Source organism: Lipophrys pholis, assembly GCF_963383615.2.
Source record: "Lipophrys pholis genome assembly, chromosome: 10".
Classification (NCBI taxonomy): Eukaryota; Metazoa; Chordata; class Actinopteri; order Blenniiformes; family Blenniidae; genus Lipophrys; species Lipophrys pholis.
The window spans coordinates 32,343,288-32,364,517 of record NC_137640.1 but is presented as its reverse complement, the minus strand read 5'-3'; the positions used below and the strand labels follow the sequence as shown (position 1 = coordinate 32,364,517).

Here is a 21,230-nt window from a genome sequence, read left to right as displayed (position 1 = left end):
ATGAGGAGTTGCTGAGTCACTGTAAGAGGAGTTGCTGAGTGGCTTTTTGAGGAGTTGCTCGGTCGCTTTACGAGGAGTTGCTGAATGGCTTTACGAGGAGTTGCTGAGTGGCTTCACGAGGAGTTGCTGAGTCACCTTACGAGGAGTCTCTGAGTGGCTTTTTGAAGAGTTGCTGAGTTGCTTTACCAGGAGTTACTCAGTGGTTTTACAAGGAGTTGTTGAGTCACTTTATGAGAAGTTGCTGAGTCGCCTTACGAGGAGTTGCTGAGCCACTTTACGAACAGTGGCTGAGGCACCTTACGAGGAGTTGCTGAGTCACTTTATGACAAATTGCTGAGTCACTTTATGAGAAGTTGCTGAGTCACTGTACGAGGAGTTGCTGAGTGGCTTTTTGAGGAGTTGCTCAGTCGCTTTACGAGGAGTTGCTGAGTGGCTTTAAGAGGAGTTGCTGAGTGGCTTTACTAGGAGTTGCTGAGTCACTTTACGAGGAGTTGCTGAGTGGCTTCACGAGGAGTTACTCAGTGGTTTTACAAGGAGTTGTTGAGTCACTTTATGAGGAGTTGCTGAGCCACTTTACGAGGATGTGGTAAGTCGCTTAAAGAGGAGTTACTGAGTAACTTTACAAGCAGTTGCTGAGTAACTTTACAAGCAGTTGCTGAGTAACTTTACAAGCAGTTGCTGAGTGGCTTTACGAGGAGTTGCTGAGTCACTTTATGAGGAGTTGCTGAGCCGCTTTACAAGAAGTTGCTCAGTGGCTTTATGAGGAGTTGCTGAGTAACTTTACAAGCAGTTGCTGAGTGGCTTTACGAGGAGTTGCTGAGTCACTTTACGAGGAGTTGCTGAGTGGCTTTACGAGGAGTTGCTGAGTGGCTTTAAGAGGAGTTGCTGAGTGGCTTTTTGAAGAGTTGCTGAGTTGCTTTACCAGGAGTTACTCAGTGGTTTTACAAGGAGTTGTTGAGTCACTTTATGAGGAGTTGCTGAGAGGCTTTAAGAGGAGTTGCTGAGTGGCTTAAAGAGGAGTTGCTGAGTCACTTTACGAACAGTTGCTGAGGCACCTCACGAGGAGTTGCTGAATCACTTTATGACGAGTTACTGAGTCACTTTATGATGAGTTGCTGAGTCACTTTATGACGAGTTTTTGAGTCACTTTCCCTAGAGTTGCTGAGTCACTTTATGACAAATTGCTGAGTCACTTTATGAGGAGTTGCTGAGTCACTGTAAGAGGAGTTGCTGAGTGGCTTTTTGAGGAGTTGCTCGGTCGCTTTACGAGGAGTTGCTGAATGGCTTTAAGAGAAGTTGCTGAGTGGCTTCACGAGGAGTTGCTGAGTCACCTTACGAGGAGTCTCTGAGTGGCTTTTTGAAGAGTTGCTGAGTTGCTTTACCAGGAGTTACTCAGTGGTTTTACAAGGAGTTGTTGAGTCACTTTATGAGGAGTTGCTGAGTCGCCTTACGAGGAGTTGCTGAGCCACTTTACGAACAGTGGCTGAGGCACCTTACGAGGAGTTGCTGAGTCACTTTATGAGAAGTTGCTGAGTCACTGTACGAGGAGTTGCTGAGTGGCTTTTTGAGGAGTTGCTCAGTCGCTTTACGAGGAGTTGCTGAGTGGCTTTAAGAGGAGTTGCTGAGTCACTTTACGAGGAGTTGCTGAGTGGCTTCACGAGGAGTTGCTGAGTCACCTTACGAGGAGTCTCTGAGTGGCTTTTTGAAGTTGCTGAGTGGCTTTACCAGGAGTTACTCAGTGGTTTTACAATTAGTTGTTGAGTCACTTTATGAGGAGTTGCTGAGTCGCCTTACGAGGAGTTGCTGAGCCACTTTACGAACAGTGGCTGAGGCACCATACGAGGAGTTGCTGAGTCACTTTATGACAAATTGCTGAGTCACTTTATGAGAAGTTGCTGAGTCACTGTACGAGGAGTTGCTGAGTGGCTTTTTGAGGAGTTGCTCAGTCGCTTTACGAGGAGTTGCTGAGTGGCTTTAAGAGGAGTTGCTGAGTGGCTTTACTAGGAGTTGCTGAGTCACCTTACGAGGAGTTGCTGAGTGGCTTTACGAGGAGTTGCTGAGCCACTTTATAAGAAGTCTCTCAGTGGCTTTATGAGGAGTTGCTGAGCCACTTTACGAGGAGTTGCTGAGTCACTTTACGAGGAGTTGCTGAGTCACTGTACGTGGAGTTGATGAGTAGCTTTTTGAGGAGTTGCTCAGTCGCTTTACGAGGAGTTGCTGAGTGGCTTTAAGAGGAGTTGCTGAGTGGCTTTACTAGGAGTTGCTGAGTCACTTTACGAGGAGTTGCTGAGTGGCTTTATGAGGAGTTGCTGAGTGGCTTCATGAGGAGTTGCTGAGTCACTTTATGAGGAGTTGCTGAGCCGCTTTACAAGAAGTTGCTCAGTGGCTTTATGAGGAGTTGCTGAGTCACTTTATGAGGAGTTGCTGAGCCGCTTTACAAGAAGTTGCTCAGAGGCTTTATGAGGAGTTGCTGAGTCACTTTATAAGGAGTTACTGAGCCACTTTACGAACAGTTGTTGAGGCACCTTACGAGTAGTTGCTGAGTCATTTTACGAGGAGTTGCTGAGTCACTTTATAAGGAGTTACTGAGCCACTTTACGAGGAATTGCTGAGTGGCTTTTTGAGGAGTTGCTGAGTCACTTCATGAGGAGTTGCTGAGTCGCCTTACGAGGAGTTGCTGAGCCACTTTACGAACAGTGGCTGAGGCACCTTACGAGGAGTTGCTGAGTCACTTTATGACTAGTTGCTGAGTCACTTTACGAGGAGTTGCTGAGTCACTTTAAGAGGAGTTGCTGAGTGGCTTTACTAGGAGTTGCTGAGTCACTTTACGAGGAGTTGCTGAGTGGCTTTACGAGGAGTTGCTGAGCCACTTTATAAGAAGTTGCTCAGTGGCTTTATGAGGAATTGCTGAGTCACTTTACGAGGAATTGCTGAGTGGCTTGTTGAGGCGTTGCTGAGTGGCTTGTTGAGGCGTTGCTGAGTGGCTTGTTGAGGCGTTGCTGAGTGGCTTGTTGAGGCGTTGCTGAGTGGCTTGTTGAGGCGTTGCTGAGTGGCTTGTTGAGGCGTTGCTGAGTGGCTTGTTGAGGAGTTGCTGAGCCACTTTACGAGGAGTTACTGAGTCACTTTGTGACGGGTTGCTGAGTCACTTTATGAGGAGTTGCTGAGTCACTTTATGAGGAGTTGCTGAGTCACTGTACGTGGAGTTGATGAGTAGCTTTTTGAGGAGTTGCTCAGTCGCTTTACGAGGAGTTGCTGAGTGGCTTTAAGAGGAGTTGCTGAGTGGCTTTACTAGGAGTTGCTGAGTCACTTTACGAGGAGTTGCTGAGTGGCTTTATGAGGAGTTGCTGAGTCACTTTACGAGGAATTGCTGAGTGGCTTGTTGAGGCGTTGCTGAGTCGCTTTACGAGGAGTTGCTGAGCCACTTTACGAGGAGTTACTGAGTCACTTTACGAGGAGTTGCTGAGTCACTTTATGACAAATTGCTGAGTCACTTTATGAGGAGTTGCTGAGTCACTGTACGTGGAGTTGATGAGTAGCTTTTTGAGGAGTTGCTCAGTCGCTTTACGAGGAGTTGCTGAGTGGTTTTTTGAGGAGTTGCTGAGTGGCTTTATGAGGAGTTGCTGAGTGGCTTCACGAGGAGTTGCTGAGTCACTTTGTGACGAGTTGCTGAGTCACTTTATGACGAGTTGCTGAGTCACTTTATGACGAGTTGCTGAGTCACTTTACGAGGAGTTGCTGAGTCACTGTACGAGGAGTTGCTGGGTCACTTTACGAGGAGTTGCTGAGTCACTTCACGAGGAGTTGCTGAGTCACTTTATGACGAGTTGCTGAGCCACTTTACGAGGAATTGCCGAGTGGCTTTTTGAGGAGTTGCTGAGTGGCTTTTTGAGGAGTTGCTGAGTCGCTTTATGACGAGTTGCTGAGTCATTTTACGAGGAGTTGCTGAGTCACTTCATGACGAGTTGCTGAGCATCTTTACGAGGAGTTGCTGAGTCACTTTACGAGGAGTTGCTGGGTCACTTTACGAGGAGTTGCTGAGTCACTTCACGAGGAGTTGCTGAGTCACTTTACGAGGAGTTGCTGAGTCACTTTACCAGCTGGAGCTTGAGAAGCGTCAAGATTCAACATTTCCAAGACTTTTCTGGAGATGTTAAACGGATCGGAAACAGAAATAGCTGCGTCAGGAAGCAGATGAGGAAGATGTGGAGGATGAAGATGAAACGTGCTGAGTCATCGATTAGTTCCTCCGACTGGCTAATGCTAACGCTAAGGTTAAGGCTGGATCATCGTAGTGGGAAACACGCGGGAATAGAAAAATGTATAAATAAAAGCGCAGCACTATAAACAGGAAGTGATGTCATGAGGCAGGCGGTGGGCAGATTTAGTTCGAAGGGGGGTGGGGCCGTTGGCTCGGTCACATGACGCTGCAGCATCTGCATGGTGGCTTCTTCTCCTTCGTCACTGGAGGCACTTTGGTGGGCAAGGCCGTAGCATCAGTGGGCGTGGCCACTGCCGTAGTGGGCGTGACCACTGCCGCAGTGGGCGTGACCACTGCCGCAGTGGGCGTGGGCACTGCAGTGGTGGGCGTGGTCACAGCGGCAGGAGGCAGGTCACAATGTGCTGTTGAGACGGCGGCGGTGGGCATGGTGGCGATGGGAGTTGCGGCGGGAGGAGTGGCGGGCGTGGCGGCGGGGGAAGTGGGCGTGTCCTCGCGCAGCAGCACTAGCTCCGCCCTCACGGCGCCCTGCAGGCCCAGCACCTGCTTGGTCTGGTCCTCGTCCTCCACGTCTTGGTAGCCCATGAACACCATGGTGACTGGGTGCTCCTCGCTGGCCCCGCCTACGTCGGGCTCACCGCTGCCACTGGTAGCCGTGGCAACGGCCGGGGTTATCATGGCCGCCCGGTCGGCCTGGAGGAGGAGCTGGTCCACCTCGGAGGAGCTCAGCAGGTGGACACCATCGTCGCCGTCGACCTCGTGGACGACTGAGAGAGAGAGAGAGACGTCACTGCGGCAACCGCAGCTCCAGCGCCTCGTTGCCACGGTAACCAGATACACAGTGATGTCACAGAGCAGTGTGTGTGTTTTACTGTATTTTAGTGTGTTGGTGTGTGTTACAATGTGTGTATTTTAGTGTGTGTGTTACCTCGGTGTGTGTCTTCGTACACTTTGACCCCGGTCTCCGTCTGAACCGGCGGCGTCGTGCTGGATGACAGAACTCGAGTTTCTCCCGTCAGATTGTCACGTTCTACTGTGATCTGGACTGAGTACATGGCTACACACACACACACACACAATTGTAATTGTGTGTGTGTGTGTGTGTGTGTGTGTGTGTGTGTGTGTGTGTTACCTCTTTTCATCTCCTCGTTCATTTGGGGACTTTTGTGACCTTTGACCTCAGCCAGGGCTCATGGGAAAAAAAGAGAAGGTCATCAAAACATTGCTTATATTCTGTTTACAGTAATCTGATTACAACAGTAGCAATCTGTGTGTGTGTGTGTGTGTGTGTGTGTGTGTGTGTGTGTGTGTGTGTGTGTGTGTGTGTGTGTGTGTGTGTGTGTGTGTGTGTGTGTGTGTGTGTGTGTTGTGTGTTACCTCTTGTCACCTCATCCGCTCGAGGAGTCTTTTGAACTTTGACCTCCGTGACCTCCCTGTAATCTATTAAAGTGTCTGTAATCTCATTATCATAAACTGGATGTAACTGTAATCTGATTACAAAGGAGGTACTTACCTAGAACTGGTCCAGAAGTGACCTGGAGACAAAGCACACACATCAATTAATCAATCACTGAATCTGTTAATCTGTTACAATGTGTGTGTTTTAATTAATTAATAATTGGTTAATTAATGCACATTGAGTGTGTGTGTGTGTGTGTGTGTGTGTGTGTGTGTGTGTGTGTGTGTGTGTGTGTGTGTGTCCTCACAAAAGTGTGTGTGACGGTTTCACATGAAGCTTCAGCCTCCAAACTGAGCAGCTCCTGTTCCAACCTTGAACAGATTATGCCAGATTAGAGCATATTAAACCAGATGAGAGCACACTAAACCAGATTAGAGCATATTAAACCAGATGAGAGCACACTAAACCAGATTAGAGCATATTAAACCAGGTTGAACCAGACTGGAGAAGATTGGAATGCAATAAACCAGATTAGAGCAGATTGAACCAGATTAGAGCATATTAAACCAGATTAAAACCAGATTAGAGCATATTAAACTAGATGATAGCACATTAAACCAGATTAAACCAGATTTTAGAATATTAAACCTAATTAGAGCAGATTAAACCAGATTAGAGTATATTAAACCAGATTATAACAGATTAAATGTCATGATCTGGGGTTTTGTTGCTTTCCACGTGTGTTTTGTTGTCTGTCTGTCTGCTCTTCCTCTTCCTCTTCCTAACCAGATTAGATTCAGCCAAATTATTGCAGATTATAGAACATTAGAGAAGATTAAACCAGATTAGATTAAACCAGATTAGATCAGATTGTAGGAGATTAGAGCAGATTAAACCAGATAAGATTAGAGCAGATTATAGGATATTAGAGCAGATTAAACCAGATTATACCAGATTAGAGAAGATTATGAGACTAGAGAAGATTAAACCAGATTCGAGCAGATTAAACCAGATTAAAAGAGATTAGAGCTGATTATAGGAGACTAGAGAAAATTAAACCAGATTACATTAGAGCAGATTATATGAGATTAGAGCAGATTAAACCAGGTTAGTGAAGATTATCAGAGATGTGAGCAGATTAAACCAGACTAGACAAGATTAGAGCAGATTAAATTGATCCAGACTGACCTGTGGATGGTGTTCTCCAGGATCCGGGTTCTGGACTGGTCCTGGTCCACGTCCTGGTCCTGGTCCTGGTCCTGATGCAGTCCAGAAGATCCTGAATTAAGAAGCCACCGTTCCCTCAGAGACTTAGACTGTAACACACACACACACACACACACACACACACACACACACACACACACACACACACACACACACACGAGAGAATATTTATATATATTTAACTTTATTGGAGGCATGGCTCAGTTTGTAGGGCAGTCGTCTGCTGATTGGAAGGTCGCAGGTTCGATTCCCATCTCTGGCTGACATGTCCTTGTGCAAGACACTGAACCCCTGAACTGCCTGTGTGAATGTAGTGAGAGAGTGAGTGGTGGGTGGTGGTCAGAGGGTGAGAGAGTAAGTGGTTGGTGTTGGTCACAGGGTGAGAGAGTGAGTGGTTGGTGGTGGTCAGAGGGTGAGCGAGTGAGAGAGTGAGTGGTTGGTGGTGGTCAGAGGGTGAGAGAGTGAGTGGTTGCTGGTGGTCACAGAGTGAGAGAGTGAGTGGTTGCTGGTGGTCAGAGGGTGAGTGAGTGAGAGAGTAAGTGGTTGGTGGTGGTCAGAAGGTGAGAGAGTGAGTGGTTGCTGGTGGTCACAGGGTGAGAGAGTGAGTGGTTGGTGGTGGTCAGAGGGTGAGAGAGTGAGTGGTTGCTGGTGGTCACAGGGTGAGAGAGTGAGTGGTTGCTGGTGGTCAGAGGGTGAGCGAGTGAGAGAGTAAGTGGTTGCTGGTGGTCAGAGGGTGAGAGAGTGAGTGGTTGGTGGTGGTCAGAGGGTGAGAGAGTGAGAGAGTGAGTGGTTGGTGGTGGTCAGAGGGTGAATGAGTGAGTGGTTGGTGGTGGTCAGAGGGTGAGAGAGTGAGAGAGTGAGTGGTTGGTGGTGGTCAGAGGGTGAGAGAGTGAGTGGTTGGTGGTGGTCAGAGGGTGAGAGAGAGAGTGAGTGGTTGGTGGTGGTCACAGGGTGAGAGAGTGAGTTGTTGCTGGTGGTCACAGGGTGAGAGAGTGAGTGGTTGCTGGTGGTCAGAGGGTGAGAGAGTGAGTGGTTGCTGGTGGTCACAGGGTGAGCGAGTGAGTGGTTGGTGGTGGTCAGAGGGTGAGCGAGTGAGAGAGTGAGTGGTTGCTGGTGGTCACAGGGTGAGAGAGTGAGTGGTTGCTGGTGGTCAGAGGGTGAGAGAGTGAGTGGTTGCTGGTGGTCACAGGGTGAGCGAGTGAGTGGTTGGTGGTGGTCAGAGGGTGAGAGAGTGAGTGGTTGGTGTTGGTCACAGGGTGAGAGAGTGAGTGGTTGGTGGTGGTCAGAAGGTGAGCGAGTGAGAGAGTGAGTGGTTGGTGGTGGTCAGAGGGTGAGAGAGTGAGTGGTTGCTGGTGGTCACAGAGTGAGAGAGTGAGTGGTTGGTGGTGGTCAGAAGGTGAGAGAGTGAGTGGTTGCTGGTGGTCACAGGGTGAGAGAGTGAGTGGTTGGTGGTGGTCAGAGGGTGAGAGAGTGAGTGGTTGCTGGTGGTCAGAAGGTGAGAGAGTGAGTGGTTGCTGGTGGTCACAGGGTGAGAGAGTGAGTGGTTGGTGGTGGTCAGAGGGTGAGAGAGTGAGTGGTTGCTGGTGGTCACAGGGTGAGAGAGTGAGTGGTTGCTGGTGGTCAGAGGGTGAGCGAGTGAGAGAGTAAGTGGTTGCTGGTGGTCAGAGGGTGAGAGAGTGAGTGGTTGGTGGTGGTCAGAGGGTGAGAGAGTGAGAGAGTGAGTGGTTGGTGGTGGTCAGAGGGTGAGAGAGTGAGTGGTTGGTGGTGGTCAGAGGGTGAATGAGTGAGTGGTTGGTGGTGGTCAGAGGGTGAGAGAGAGAGTGAGTGGTTGGTGGTGGTCACAGGGTGAGAGAGTGAGTTGTTGCTGGTGGTCACAGGGTGAGAGAGTGAGTGGTTGGTGGTGGTCACAGGGTGAGAGAGTGAGTTGTTGCAGGTGGTCACAGGGTGAGAAAGTGAGTGGTTGCTGGTGGTCAGAGGGTGAGCGAGTGAGAGAGTGAGTGGTTGCTGGTGGTCAGAGGGTGAGAGAGTGAGTGGTTGCTGGTGGTCACAGGGTGAGCGAGTGAGTGGTTGCTGGTGGTCAGAGGGTGAGCGAGTGAGAGAGTGAGTGGTTGCTGGTGGTCACAGGGTGAGAAAGTGAGTGGTTGCTGGTGGTCAGAGGGTGAGCGAGTGAGAGAGTGAGTGGTTGCTGGTGGTCACAGGGTGAGAGAGTGAGTGGTTGGTGGTGGTCAGTGGGTGAGAGAGTGAGTGGTTGCTGGTGGTCAGAGGGTGAGCGAGTGAGAGAGTGAGTGGTTGCTGGTGGTCACAGGGTGAGAGAGTGAGTGGTTGGTGGTGGTCACAGGGTGAGAGAGTGAGTGGTTGCTGGTGGTCAGACGTAGTTTACCACCACCAGTTGGAGGGAATGAATACTGCAAAGTGTCTTTTATATATAACTATATATGAAGTATAACTCCAGGGGTGCTCAATACGGCCTTCGTGATCTAGCGGTCGATCGCAAAGGGAGTACTGGTAGATCGCGTGACATTAAAAACATTGACGTCAGCCTATCATCCATCCCGTCTTTTGATTGACATACAGGGCAGCCAATCAGATGACATCTGAATTTTGTCTGACACTTGGGTCACTGTGCATGAGCAAACAACTGCGCTAAGTGCTAACTAACTAGCAAGCTTGTCAGCGAGTTACCGCCAATTTTCAGCCCTCGGTTTTCTCTCTTCAACCTAAGAAAGGGTATAGAAATGAGTGGGGGAGCTGGACCAAGGAAGAACTTTCATACGGAATGGGAGGAGGACTTTTTTTTCACAATGACATTTTCGAAGAGCGTTTGCCTCATGTGCCGCTCCACCATCGCAATACCAGAGAAGGGGAATGTGGAGCGGCATTTTCGGACTGTTCATGGAAAATACGACACCGACTTCCCTCTGAAAAGCGAGCTGAGAAAGAGAAAGGTGAAGGGACTGACATCCCAGGTGTCCGGACAGAAGTCGTTTTTCACACAACAAACCGAAGCATCGTTCCGGGTGAGTCACATCATCGTTAAGAACAAGAAGTCCTTCCAAGAAGGAGAGATGGTAAAGGAGGCCTTCGTTGAAGCAGCTGACTCATTGTTCCCAGACTTTAAAAATAAGGCAGAAATATTATCTTCGATCAAAGTTCTCCAGCTGTCAAGAAGTACAGTTACACGGCGCTGTGAAGCCATGGCTGAGGATTTAACCCAGCAACCTTGGAAGGACATCGGAGATTGGGAGTGTTTCTCACTGCAGTTGGACGAATCTACGGACGTGAGTGACACAGCCCAGATGTGCATTTTCATTGGTATGGTGTTTAGTGACATCACTACAAAAGAAGAGCTATTAACAGTACTGCCCAGAGAGACGCCAGGACAGGACAGGACAGGACAGGACAGGACAGGACAGGACAGGACAGGACAGGACAGGACAGGACAGGACAGGACAGGACAGGACAGGACAGGACAGGATTGGGAAACCTCCGCTCCCAGTGTACAGACGGGTGGAGCTCCTGCAATGGCGGCTGCTTGAATGGATTTATTGCCACGTGCAGGAGGACCGTGGTTTGCCGGACGTCCTAAATTACCACTGCATAATCCACCAAGCAGCGTTCTGCGCTAACACGCTCAACATGAAGGAGATCATGGATGTTGCAACGAAGAGCTCCTGTTCTATTGGCGCCAGATCTCTTCACAGACAGCGGTTCCCTGCACATCTGGAGATACCGACTGCGCCCACTCTGAGTCGTTGCTGCACCCTGACCTGAGGCTCAGTCCAGGGACATTCCTGCAAAGATCTGGAGCGCTCTGTCCGGAGATGAAGGAGCTCCTCCGTGTAGCTGGACATGCAGAGTACTGGTCCTACCCGACGCTCAGTGGCTCTGAGGTTGGGCCTTTTGAACCGATCCAACATGTTGAATGACCTTAACCTAGTCCAGTTAATGCTTTCAGACCAACGCTCCAACACCGCTCCTCAAAGCTGCAGCGCCAGGATTTGGCAAACTTCCAGAAGCTGGCGTCAGAGCTGGAGATGCCAGGGAAGGCCTGTGCCCCCTGACAGTGGACGCTCCACAGAGCAGGTTGGAAACCGTCTGTCAGAGTTTGACCGAAGCTTCAGGACGGCTGGACCCACTGGCCACAGTCATGTTCCTTTTCAGGAGAGGAGAGTTTGATGCACTCGCATCAGAAATGACCAAACTGTGTCACCTGAACTCTTCTGGAGGGGAAGAGGAGTCCACATGAAGACCATGAAGTCCAGGTACCGTGATGGTTCCACCATGATGATGGACCTCTGGACGTGTGCTTGAGGCTGGCTGTCAGCAGCTACTGTCCGGACTATGGATCCCTGGCTGATTCAATTCAGTACAAGTCATCAGAGTAAACTCGGGTAATGCCAAAAAATGTCCATAGTTAATTGTGTTGTGTAATATTGGCTCATGCGGTGGTGCATGTACATCAACATACATTGTAGATATAAAGAATCCTCAATATATTTAGAAATAAATATGTTTTGCATTTTTGTAGTCGGTAGATCATTTGATAAGCAGCTCGCATGCTGAAAAAGTGTGAGCACCCCTGTGTTAAACTATACATAAAGATGTTTATATTTGAATAACTATATATAAAGTGTATTTAAATTCAAATACTATTCTTAACTTCCTTTCAGCGCTGAGTGAAACTCTGTGTCCGAGTTCAGCAAATAAATCAACTTTCAATTCATTTCACTTTCTTTTTAACAGCAGTGCAGTCAATAAAGTAACTCAATTACTTTCAGGGACTAAAGTACTCAGACTGACTAACTTGCATTTGAGTAACCACAGTAATGGGAGTACTTTAAGTAACTAAATAATTTTAAAGTAATGAGTTTAAACAGAGTAAGTAGAGTACCTTGAGGTGCTGCAGGGCTCTCCTGTCGTCCTCCAGCTGATGCTTCTTGTTCTCCACCTCCATCTGCAGCTTCCTCCTCTCCTGACACACACACACACACACACACACACACACACACACACACACACACACACACACACACACACACACACACACACACACACACACACACACACACACAGACAGATCAATAACAGCAACAAGAGTGTGTCGGGGGCGTGGTCAGATTGAGGGGGCGGGGCTACAAACTGACCGTGAGAGTGTGTGAGCGATCCTGATGAATCACCCTGAGAGACAAAGTGGTTGTTAAAGTCCGTCACCATGGAAACACAACTTTAAAACCAAAAACAGGAAAAGAGAGCAAAAACACGCTGGACATTTGTTTAAGGAGAAAAGAAATGCAAAAAAGAAAATGAAAAGAAAAAAGGAATAAAGAAAACAAACAAAAGAAAAATTAGTTTTACAACAAAAGGAAAAAAAGAAGAAAAAAAAGAAAACTGATATTTTTTTAAATCACATTTTCTTTCCTTAAAGTCTTTAGTCCCTTCCCGTCCTCATGTGGACATCCTGGACTGAGGATACCCCCGAGAGGGTCTCCTGGACCCGGGGACTTTACCCCCTGACAGGGGGCGGGGCCTGAGGCTTCTGGTCTGACCTGGTCCAGTTACCTGGTGGAGGTCAGACCTGGTCCCTGGTAGAGGTCAGACCTGGTCCAGTTACCTGGTAGAGGTCAGACCTGGTCCCTGGTGGAGGTCAGACCTGGTCCCTGGTGGAGGGCAGACCTGGTCCCTGGTGGAGGGCAGACCTGGTCCAGTTCCTGGTGGAGGTCAGACCTGGTCCCTGGTGGAGGTCAGACCTGGTCCAGTTACCTGGTGGAGGTCAGACCTGGTCCCTGGTGGAGGGCAGACCTGGTCCAGTTCCTGGTGGAGGTCAGACCTGGTCCCTGGTGAAGGTCAGACCTGGTCCCTGGTGGAAGTCAGACCTGGTCCAGTTCCTGGTGGAGGTCAGACCTGGTCCCTGGTGAAGGTCAGACCTGGTCCAGTTCCTGGTGGAGGTCAGACCTGGTCCCTGGTGAAGGTCAGACCTGGTCCCTGGTGGAAGTCAGACCTGGTCCAGTTCCTGGTGGAGGGCAGACCTGGTCCCTGGTGGAGGTCAGACCTGGTCCAGTTCTCTGGTGGAGGTCAGGGCCCCCCCCCCCCAAAGGAGCTGATCATAGATATATATACTAGACCATAGATATATACACACTAGACCATAGATATATATACTAGACCATAGATATATATACTAGACCATAGATATATACACACTAAACCATAGATATATATACTAGACCATAGATATATACACACTAGACCATAGATATATACACTAGACCATAGATATATATACTAGACCATAGATATATACACTAGACCATAGATATATATACTAGACCATAGATATATATACTAGACCATAGATATATATACTAGACCATAGATATATATACTAGACCATAGATATATATACACTAGACCATAGACATATATACACTAGACGCCTCATGTCTGGCAGGAACATACGTCAGTGCGTCCGCCATCTTGGGAGGGGCATTTGTCAGGACTTCAGCAACGATACCGCATCACTGTTCTGCTTTTGGTTGTACAAACAGAGACAATCAGGACAATGGACAGCGTGGGATTACCTTCCACAGGGAGGACAAACATATTTATTGTTGTTGTCGTTGTGTTTAGCTCATATAACATTAACTTGGACATAGATGAGCTGGAGCCGTGGGAAATGCTCTCTAGTCCCTGGCTGAAGCTCGCCCTCAAACAACAACAACAATATCAAGGTCTATTGGGTTCATCTGACGGAGGCTCTTTTAGTTACAGTGTGGAGAAGATTACATTTATAAAGAACCAGCGTCTCAGAACCAGTCAGTGTTCTGTTCCCCGCCTGTTCCAGCAGGAGAACCTCAGCCTGGTCCCAGTAGGAAGTTCTGTCTGGCTGTTCTCAAACAGCTGAGCAACATGTCACACCTCACTCCTGTTAGACATACTGACATGTACACAGACAGTATTATTATATATATTGATTAGGAGAGCAGATCAACTGATTGCACGTTGAACAAGCAGTGAATGAATGTGATAACACAGGACTCTGAACAGGTCCATCTGGTCCTCACTAGGACCTCTCCTATCACTGCCCACATGTCCTGATGCTCTGACAGCCAGACTCAGTGAAGCCATGGCCGAGGTGGAGAGTCTGAGAAGAGAGGAGAGGAATGAAGAGATGGAGAACGGAGGGCAAAGAGCACAGTGGGGGGTCTTCTGGAGGAACTGAGAGGGAAACATCTAATAACTGAAGAGCTGGAAGAGAATATGTCATATAATATGGAATAATAGATAAATGTGTCACAGTAAATAAATATGGAATAGGTAAATATCTAACTAGTATTTTCTATGTAATATTAAAGGTAACTATGTAAAAATAAATGAAAGTATAATAGGTAAATATGATATTGTGTGTAAATATGTTAAAACAAATCTATATTTGTTCCACAAGAAAGTAATAACTTTATAATGTCCATGTTCATTGTACATAAATGTCCCATTGTGTGTAAATAAAGACTTTCCATAGTGTTGTCATGGCTCCATCATGTTGCTCTAAAAGGAGAGGACAGCGTCCCAATGTCCCGTCTGCAGACTGCTTCCATTTCCTCTCTAGACTTTCTAGAAGTATGCTACATTAAATAAATAAATAAATGAAATGATTTTTAATTTAATAAATAAAAAATGAAAGCAGTGATTCTTCACAGTCCTGTAAATGTATATCTGCCTGGTTTTCTTCAGAAAACACGTCGCTGTCACACAGACTTGTTTAGGCTGACGGGGCAGACTTGCCCCTCACAAGATGGCGGCCGCTCTGACGTGTTTATGTCTATGTTCTATGTTCTAGTGTTTATGTCTATGGTCTAGTATTTATGTCTATGTTCTAGTATTTATGTCTATGTTCTAGTGTATATGTCTATGGTCTAGTATTTATGTCTATGGTCTAGTGTTTATGTCTATGGTCTAGTATTTATGTCTATGTTCTAGTGTATATGTCTATGGTCTAGTATTTATGTCTATGTTCTAGTGTATATGTCTATGGTCTAGTATTTATGTCTATGGTCTAGTGTTTATGTCTATGGTCTAGTATTTATGTCTATGTTCTAGTGTATATGTCTATGGTCTAGTATTTATGTCTATGGTCTAGTGTTTATGTCTATGGTCTAGTATTTATGTCTATGTTCTAGTGTATATGTCTATGTGGGAGGAGGACAGAGGTGCGCCTAGGACTCTGTACAGATCATGGGTACGTCCGAAAAGTCCCTCCTAACTCCTTAACTATCGACTTTACCTTAACCCCTGGATGACATCACGGTTAAGGAAAGGTGTTAGGAGGCTTCCTAAAGGAGTTAAGGAAAGGTGTTAGGAGGCTTCCTAAAGGAGTTAGTGAAAGGTGTTAGGAGGCTTCCTAAAGGAGTTAAGGAAAGGTGTTAGGAGACTTCCTAAAGGAGTTAGTGAAGGTGTTAGGAGGCTTCCTAAAGGAGTTAGTGAAAGGTGTTAGGAGGCTTCCTAAAGGAGTTAAGGAAAGTGTTAGGAGACTTCCTAAAGGAGTTAGTGAAAGGTGTTAGGAGGCTTCCTAAAGGAGTTAGTGAAAGGTGTTAGGAGGCTTCCTAAAGGAGATAGTAAAGGAGTTAGGAGGCTTCCTAAAGGAGATAGTAAAGGTGTTAGGAGACTTCCTAAAGGAGTTAGTGAAAGGTGTTAGAAGGCTTCCTAAAGGAGTTAAGGAAAGGTGTTAGGAGGCTTCCTAAAGGAGTTAAGGAAAGGTGTTGGGAGGTTTCCTAAAGGAGTTAGTAAAGGTGTTAGGAGGCTTCCTAAAGGAGTTAGTGAAAGGTGTTAGGAGGCTTCCTAAAGGAGTTAATGAAAGGTGTTGGGAGGCTTCCTAAATGAGATAGTAAAGGAGTTAGGAGGCTTCCTAAAGGAGTTAGTGAAGGTGTTAGGAGGCTTCCTAAAGGAGTTAAGGAAAGGTGTTGGGAGGCTTCCTAAAGGAGTTAGTGAAAGGTGTTAGGAGGCTTCCTAAAGGAGTTAGTAAAGGTGTTAGGAGGCTTCCTAAAGGAGTTAAGGAAAGGTGTTGGGAGGCTTCCTAAAGGAGTTAGTGAAAGGTGTTAGGAGGCTTCCTAAAGGAGTTAGTGAAAGGTGTTAGGAGGCTTCCTAAAGGAGTTAGTAAAGGTGTTAGGAGGCTTCCTAAATGAGATAGTAAAGGAGTTAGGAGGCTTCCTAAAGGAGATAGTAAAGGTGTTAGGAGGCTTCCTAAAGGACTTAGTGAAAGGTGTTAGGAGGCTTCCTAAAGGAGTTAGTGAAGGTGTTAGGAGGCTTCCTAGAGGAGTTAGTGAAAGGTGTTAGGAGGCTTCCTAAAGGAGTTAGGAGGCTTCCTAAAGGAGTTAGTGAAAGGTGTTAGGAGGCTTCCTAAAGGACTTAGTGAAAGGTGTTAGGAGGCTTCCTAAAGGAGTTAGTGAAGGTGTTAGGAGGCTTCCTAAAGGACTTAGTGAAAGGTGTTAGGAGGCTTCCTAAAGGAGTTAGTGAAGGTGTTAGGAGGCTTCCTAAAGGAGTTAAGAAAGGTGTTAGGAGGCTTCCTAGAGGAGTTAGTGAAAGGTGTTAGGAGGCTTCCTAAAGGAGATAGTGAAAGGTGTTAGGAGACTTCCTAAAGGAGTTAGTAAAGGTGTTAGGAGGCTTCCTAAAGGAGTTAAGAAAGGTGTTAGGAGGCTTCCTAAAGGAGTTAGTAAAGGTGTTAGGAGGCTTCCTAAAGGAGTTAGTGAAAGGTGTTAGGAGGTTTCCTAAAGGAGTTAAGGAAAGGTGTTAGGAGGCTTCCTAAAGGAGTTAGTGAAAGGTGTTAGGAGACTTCCTAAAGGAGTTAAGGAAAGGTGTTAGGAGGCTTCCTAAAGGAGTTAGTAAAGGTGTTAGGAGGCTTCCTAAAGGAGTTAAGGAAAGTGTTAGGAGACTTCCTAAAGGAGTTAGTGAAAGGTGTTAGGAGGCTTCCTAAAGGAGATAGTAAAGGAGTTAGGAGGCTTCCTAAAGGAGATAGTAAAGGTGTTAGGAGGCTTCCTAAAGGAGTTAAGGAAAGGTGTTAGGAGGCTTCCTAAAGGAGTTAAGGAAAGGTGTTGGGAGGCTTCCTAAAGGAGTTAGTAAAGGTGTTAGGAGGCTTCCTAAAGGAGTTAGTGAAAGGTGTTAGGAGGCTTCCTAAAGGAGTTAATGAAAGGTGTTGGGAGGCTTCCTAAATGAGATAGTAAAGGAGTTAGGAGGCTTCCTAAAGGAGTTAGTGAAGGTGTTAGGAGGCTTCCTAAAGGAGTTAAGGAAAGGTGTTGGGAGGCTTCCTAAAGGAGTTAGTGAAAGGTGTTAGGAGGCTTCCTAAAGGAGTTAGTAAAGGTGTTAGGAGGCTTCCTAAAGGAGTTAAGGAAAGGTGTTGGGAGGCTTCCTAAAGGAGTTAGTGAAAGGTGTTAGGAGGCTTCCTAAAGGAGTTAGTGAAAGGTGTTAGGAGGCTTCCTAAAGGAGTTAGTAAAGGTGTTAGGAGGCTTCCTAAATGAGATAGTAAAGGAGTTAGGAGGCTTCCTAAAGGAGATAGTAAAGGTGTTAGGAGGCTTCCTAAAGGACTTAGTGAAAGGTGTTAGGAGGCTTCCTAAAGGAGATAGTAAAGGAGTTAGGAGGCTTCCTAAAGGAGATAGTAAAGGTGTTAGGAGACTTCCTAAAGGAGTTAGTGAAAGGTGTTAGAAGGCTTCCTAAAGGAGTTAAGGAAAGGTGTTAGGAGGCTTCCTAAAGGAGTTAAGGAAAGGTGTTGGGAGGTTTCCTAAAGGAGTTAGTAAAGGTGTTAGGAGGCTTCCTAAAGGAGTTAGTGAAAGGTGTTAGGAGGCTTCCTAAAGGAGTTAATGAAAGGTGTTGGGAGGCTTCCTAAATGAGATAGTAAAGGAGTTAGGAGGCTTCCTAAAGGAGTTAGTGAAGGTGTTAGGAGGCTTCCTAAAGGAGTTAAGGAAAGGTGTTGGGAGGCTTCCTAAAGGAGTTAGTGAAAGGTGTTAGGAGGCTTCCTAAAGGAGTTAGTAAAGGTGTTAGGAGGCTTCCTAAAGGAGTTAAGGAAAGGTGTTGGGAGGCTTCCTAAAGGAGTTAGTGAAAGGTGTTAGGAGGCTTCCTAAAGGAGTTAGTGAAAGGTGTTAGGAGGCTTCCTAAAGGAGTTAGTAAAGGTGTTAGGAGGCTTCCTAAATGAGATAGTAAAGGAGTTAGGAGGCTTCCTAAAGGAGATAGTAAAGGTGTTAGGAGGCTTCCTAAAGGAGTTAGTGAAGGTGTTAGGAGGCTTCCTAGAGGAGTTAGTGAAAGGTGTTAGGAGGCTTCCTAAAGGACTTAGTGAAAGGTGTTAGGAGGCTTCCTAAAGGAGTTAGTGAAGGTGTTAGGAGGCTTCCTAAAGGACTTAGTGAAAGGTGTTAGGAGGCTTCCTAAAGGAGTTAGTGAAGGTGTTAGGAGGCTTCCTAAAGGAGTTAAGAAAGGTGTTAGGAGGCTTCCTAGAGGAGTTAGTGAAAGGTGTTAGGAGGCTTCCTAAAGGAGATAGTGAAAGGTGTTAGGAGACTTCCTAAAGGAGTTAGTAAAGGTGTTAGGAGGCTTCCTAAAGGAGTTAAGAAAGGTGTTAGGAGGCTTCCTAAAGGAGTTAGTGAAAGGTGTTAGGAGGTTTCCTAAAGGAGTTAAGGAAAGGTGTTAGGAGGTTTCCTAAAGGAGTTAAGGAAAGGTGTTAGGAGGCTTCCTAAAGGAGTTAGTGAAAGGTGTTAGGAGACTTCCTAAAGGAGTTAAGGAAAGGTGTTAGGAGGCTTCCTAAAGGAGTTAGTAAAGGTGTTAGGAGGCTTCCTAAAGGAGTTAAGGAAAGTGTTAGGAGACTTCCTAAAGGAGTTAGTGAAAGGTGTTAGGAGGCTTCCTAAAGGAGATAGTAAAGGAGTTAGGAGGCTTCCTAAAGGAGATAGTAAAGGTGTTAGGAGACTTCCTAAAGGAGTTAGTGAAAGGTGTTAGAAGGCTTCCTAAAGGAGTTAAGGAAAGGTGTTAGGAGGCTTCCTAAAGGAGTTAAGGAAAGGTGTTGGGAGGCTTCCTAAAGGAGTTAGTAAAGGTGTTAGGAGGCTTCCTAAAGGAGTTAGTGAAAGGTGTTAGGAGGCTTCCTAAAGGAGTTAGTAAAGGTGTTAGGAGGCTTCCTAAATGAGATAGTAAAGGAGTTAGGAGGCTTCCTAAAGGAGATAGTAAAGGTGTTAGGAGGCTTCCTAAAGGACTTAGTGAAAGGTGTTAGGAGGCTTCCTAAAGGAGTTAGTGAAGGTGTTAGGAGGCTTCCTAGAGGAGTTAGTGAAAGGTGTTAGGAGGCTTCCTAAAGGAGTTAGGAGGCTTCCTAAAGGAGTTAGTGAAAGGTGTTAGGAGGCTTCCTAAAGGAGTTAGTGAAGGTGTTAGGAGGCTTCCTAAAGGAGTTAGTGAAAGGTGTTAGGAGGCTTCCTAAAGGAGTTAGTGAAGGTGTTAGGAGGCTTCCTAAAGGAGTTAGTGAAGGTGTTAGGAGGCTTCCTAAAGGAGTTAGTGAAGGTGTTAGGAGGCTTCCTAAAGGACTTAGTGAAAGGTGTTAGGAGGCTTCCTAAAGGAGTTAGTGAAGGTGTTAGGAGGCTTCCTAAAGGAGTTAAGAAAGGTGTTAGGAGGCTTCCTAGAGGAGTTAGTGAAAGGTGTTAGGAGGCTTCCTAAAGGAGATAGTGAAAGGTGTTAGGAGACTTCCTAAAGGAGTTAGTAAAGGTGTTAGGAGGCTTCCTAAAGGAGTTAAGAAAGGTGTTAGGAGGCTTCCTAAAGGAGTTAGTAAAGGTGTTAGGAGGCTTCCTAAAGGAGTTAGTAAAGGTGTTAGGAGGTTTCCTAAAGGAGTTAAGGAAAGGTGTTAGGAGGCTTCCTAAAGGAGTTAGTGAAAGGTGTTAGGAGACTTCCTAAAGGAGTTAGTAAAGGTGTTAGGAGGCTTCCTAAAGGAGTTAGTGAAAGGTGTTAGGAGGCTTCCTAAAGGAGTTAGTGAAAGGTGTTAGGAGACTTCCTAAAGGAGTTAGTAAAGGTGTTAGGAGGCTTCCTAAAGGAGTTAGTGAAAGGTGTTAGGAGGCTTCCTAAAGGAGTTAGTGAAAGGTGTTAGGAGACTTCCTAAAGGAGTTAGTAAATGAGTTAGGAGGCTTCCTAAAGGAGTTAGTAAAGGAGATCACGGTGGTGAGGCAGTCAGACTTTCACTTAGTGACGTCATAATAAAGCGACGGCGGCTCTAGTTAGTGACGTCTGCCATGGTGGGGAAAGAACTACAAGTTTCTGAAAATGAACTACAAAAAGTTCCTCTGGGTTCTAGATGATTTCAAGTGGTTCTATGCAGATTATTGCTTTGGTAACTTACATGATCTGCTCCTTTTTCAGTCATCCTGAGTTTCCCTGAACGCTCCGATGAGCGGGTTCCTTTAAATGTTGGAATTGTGGGGGGACATGAGCTGGTCTCCTTTAGTAAAGGAAGCATCAGTGGTTCCTAGGCTAAAGGAGGTTCTAAAGGATCCATCAGTGGTTCCTAGGCTAAAGGAGGTTCTAAAGGAAGCATCAGTGGTTCCTAGGCTAAAGGAGGTTCTAAAGGAAGCATCAGTGGTTCCTAGGCTAAAGGAGGTTCTAAAGGAACCATCAGTGGTTCCTAGGCTAAAGGAGGTTCTAAAGGAAGCATCAGTGGTTCCTAGGCTAAAGGAGGTTCTAAAGGAACCATCAGTGGTTCCTAGGCTAAAGGAGGTTCTAAAGGAAGCATCAGTGGTTCCTTTAGAACCTCCTTTCCTTTGCTTAATGAGAATTCAGACGGTCCTCATCATGGCCGCCACACAGAACACTTCCGGGGTGAAGGAGGACGGACAGAGAAGGACACAGGAGGGACAATTAAAATCTGCTCTCTGCACTGCTACCATGACCACAAACGGACTGAGAGCGAAACAAGATGGATGGAAGATGGTCCTTATTGCCTGTGAGTTTTACTCTGAAAGGGGTGAAGACCGGAAGCTCGGACGGACTTGCCGTGACGTCATCAATTGATCCAGCGATCGATATCTAATTATAGTTATTGTAGCGGGCCAGTCCCTATGGTTCTCACTATCTGGTACCGGTACCTCTACACACACACACACACACACACACACACACACACACACACACACACACACACACACACACACACACACACACACACACACACACACACACACACACACACACACACACACACGGCGTCCCGCTGCGGGAGGCCCCGCCCCGCCCCGCCGCCCCGCGGAGTGGCGGTGCCGCAGCGCGTCGGAATTCACACGTTTCAGAGTCAATAAAGAATAAAAGTATTTTCTTTTTCTTTTAAAGTAACGGAGTACTCACTGCATGACCGCGGAGCATGAGAGGAGCTGCAACACTGAGGAAGCGGAGATG

The 21,230-nt window shown here is 46.7% G+C and overlaps 1 protein-coding gene across 1 annotated transcript; it reads right to left on the bottom strand.

Moving 5' to 3' along the window:
* Positions 1 to 4,362: 4,362 nt before the first annotated feature.
* On the bottom strand, positions 4,363 to 21,200 carry LOC308116024 (paralemmin-1-like). The gene is made up of 9 exons (XM_080473974.1): positions 21,180 to 21,200; positions 11,987 to 12,020; positions 11,734 to 11,814; positions 6,804 to 6,931; positions 5,923 to 5,986; positions 5,730 to 5,751; positions 5,349 to 5,405; positions 5,145 to 5,273; positions 4,363 to 4,983 (listed from the first exon to the last, which is right to left on the bottom strand). The coding sequence occupies exons 1-9, from the start codon at positions 21,182 to 21,184 to the stop codon at positions 4,415 to 4,417; spliced, it is 1,089 nt and encodes a 362-aa protein (XP_080330100.1). The 5' UTR covers positions 21,185 to 21,200; the 3' UTR covers positions 4,363 to 4,414.
* Between the last annotated feature and the right edge of the window lie 30 nt (positions 21,201 to 21,230).